The 1,847-nt window shown below is 53.7% G+C and overlaps 1 protein-coding gene across 3 annotated transcripts in view; it reads right to left on the bottom strand.

The window, feature by feature from the left end:
• Nucleotides 1-1,847, bottom strand: part of LOC107099813 (FERM domain-containing protein 4B-like) — a 17,184-nt gene that overhangs the window by 3,617 nt on the left and 11,720 nt on the right. For all 3 annotated transcript variants that reach the window (XM_015398100.1, XM_015398086.1, XM_015398093.1), the window contains exons 8-9: nucleotides 1,272-1,371; nucleotides 365-1,116 (exon numbers count right to left, since the gene is read on the bottom strand). In XM_015398100.1, coding sequence (XP_015253586.1) covers nucleotides 365-1,116; nucleotides 1,272-1,371 — 852 coding nt within the window. The remainder of the gene's footprint in view (nucleotides 1-364; nucleotides 1,117-1,271; nucleotides 1,372-1,847) is intronic.

Raw genomic sequence — 1,847 nt, 5'->3', positions numbered from 1 at the left:
TTGCTTGTGAACCTTCCGCCACAACAATCCCTTCCTCTTGATAATCGACCAATCACATTCACTTTATTCATTCGTGTAAAGCCGTGCACCACTCGGGAGAATTCGGTTTAAACGGCCGATTCCCTACGACTTTAAAGGTCTTTGCTCAGAGACCCAGAGTGGCAGTCTGTGGGAGTGGGTCTTGAAATTAGAACTGCAGGATTCCAAGATCTATGCCCTAACCTCTAGGCCACCACTCCTGATTCAGAGTTAACCTATTCTGATCAGAACCTTGTGGTTCTGGTCCAATCAGACCCTAATCTTCTACAAATGGTGCAGTTAGACCGGTTTGCTCCAGTTCAGCTCCATCTGCTCTAAATCTTACCTTCCAGGGCCAGGGCCTTATGGAGGCTCTTGGTGGCCTCCTCCAGTTGGGAGTCCTGTTGGGGGGGTAGCTGAGGTGGGCGGGGGGGTAAGAGGTGTGGGTGGGGGTCAGGCTGAATGGTGTCTGGAGCCTGATGGTTGAGGTCGCCATGGTTCTGTTGCACTGGCAGGAATGGGCCGCAGGACTTGGTGCGGGTGACAGTAACCCTGCGCTGGTCACCATGGTGACCCCGGTAGGTAGGCGGAGCTCCTGGGGGCTGCTGGGCAGAGCAGCCATTATAGAGTGGCGGGTGCTGTGCTGTCTTTGGCGGTCTGCTGGGCTGAGACTGCTGGCGCTGGAGCTGCCGCTGTTTCTCCCACACATAGTCCAACAGAACCTCGCTGTACCCTGCTCCTTTCCCTCCCCCCTGCACGGTCCCGCCTCCTCTGCCTCCCCCCTCTGAGACTCCGGGGTTATTTCTTGCTCGTCTCTCGGTCAGTGTTTCAGCGACCCAGAATGACCCGGCGGCGTTGGTTCCCCGAGAAACAGTCGCCCCGTTCACCCACAGCTCCACTTGCTGAACTCCGCCCTCTTCGCCCGACGGAGGGACGTTGGCAAGGCGGCTGTCTGAGCCGTTACTTTGACGAGATGTTATGATCCCCCCCTCCCGTCCGGCATCCGAGGAGGAGGAGGAGTCCTGAGAGCGGGGGGGAAGAGGGGGCGGATGAGACGGAGGGAGAGGTGGGGGCTTGTTGGTCTCCCGTTGCTCAGTCCTAAAAGGTTCAGAGAACAGGTTGTTAGAAAAAGGAGCTTTTCTGATTAAAGACGCCAAAAACTGACGGTTTACAAACTTTACATCTGGTTAAACTGGTTAAACTGGTTGCTCCTGTCAGGAGCAACAGAGCTGGTGACAAAAGGTCAGACATACCTGCTGAGGAACGGGTTCTTCTTGGTTTTGTTCTGGTTAAAAAGCTCCACAGGAGATCCAGCAGAGCCCAGTAGGGGGCGCACCTGAGACCCACTGTTGTCTATCACACAGACAGAGAAGTTTCACAGAGACGAATTTTACAGAAGCTCAGCTGATCAGATCAACGCTGAGGTAGAAACAGACTGGTATACCACCAGTACACAGAGTGTTGTTGCGAGAAATGTTCCATAGGGGGGGCCAGATGGGGCCACTTAAAATCATGGGGTGGCCACTGAAAATAAGAGCCATAATTTCAGGGTTTGAATCGACTTTAGTGTGAACCTTCCTTTTAGAAATCAAAAGACTTCAGTAACACCTCCTCATGTCTTGGTTTATTGTGGGATGTTTATGTTACGGCGCTGGCTGAGCAGAATGCTGCTACAATTCACACGGGCCAGTGGGGTTCACCACTAGGTGGCGCCACTAGGTGCACCATTAGTACACCACTGGTCCCTTCCTGTCCCCTCCGTGTCCATGTCTGTCCAAACCAATCAGCATTTTGAGTTTTAGGCCCCGCCCCTTTGGTTCTAAGCTCCA

Source organism: Cyprinodon variegatus, unplaced genomic scaffold (genome assembly GCF_000732505.1).
Source record: "Cyprinodon variegatus isolate N-32 unplaced genomic scaffold, C_variegatus-1.0 Scaffold28, whole genome shotgun sequence".
Lineage (NCBI taxonomy): Eukaryota > Metazoa > Chordata > Actinopteri > Cyprinodontiformes > Cyprinodontidae > Cyprinodon > Cyprinodon variegatus.
This window is presented reverse-complemented; position numbering and strand designations above follow the sequence as displayed.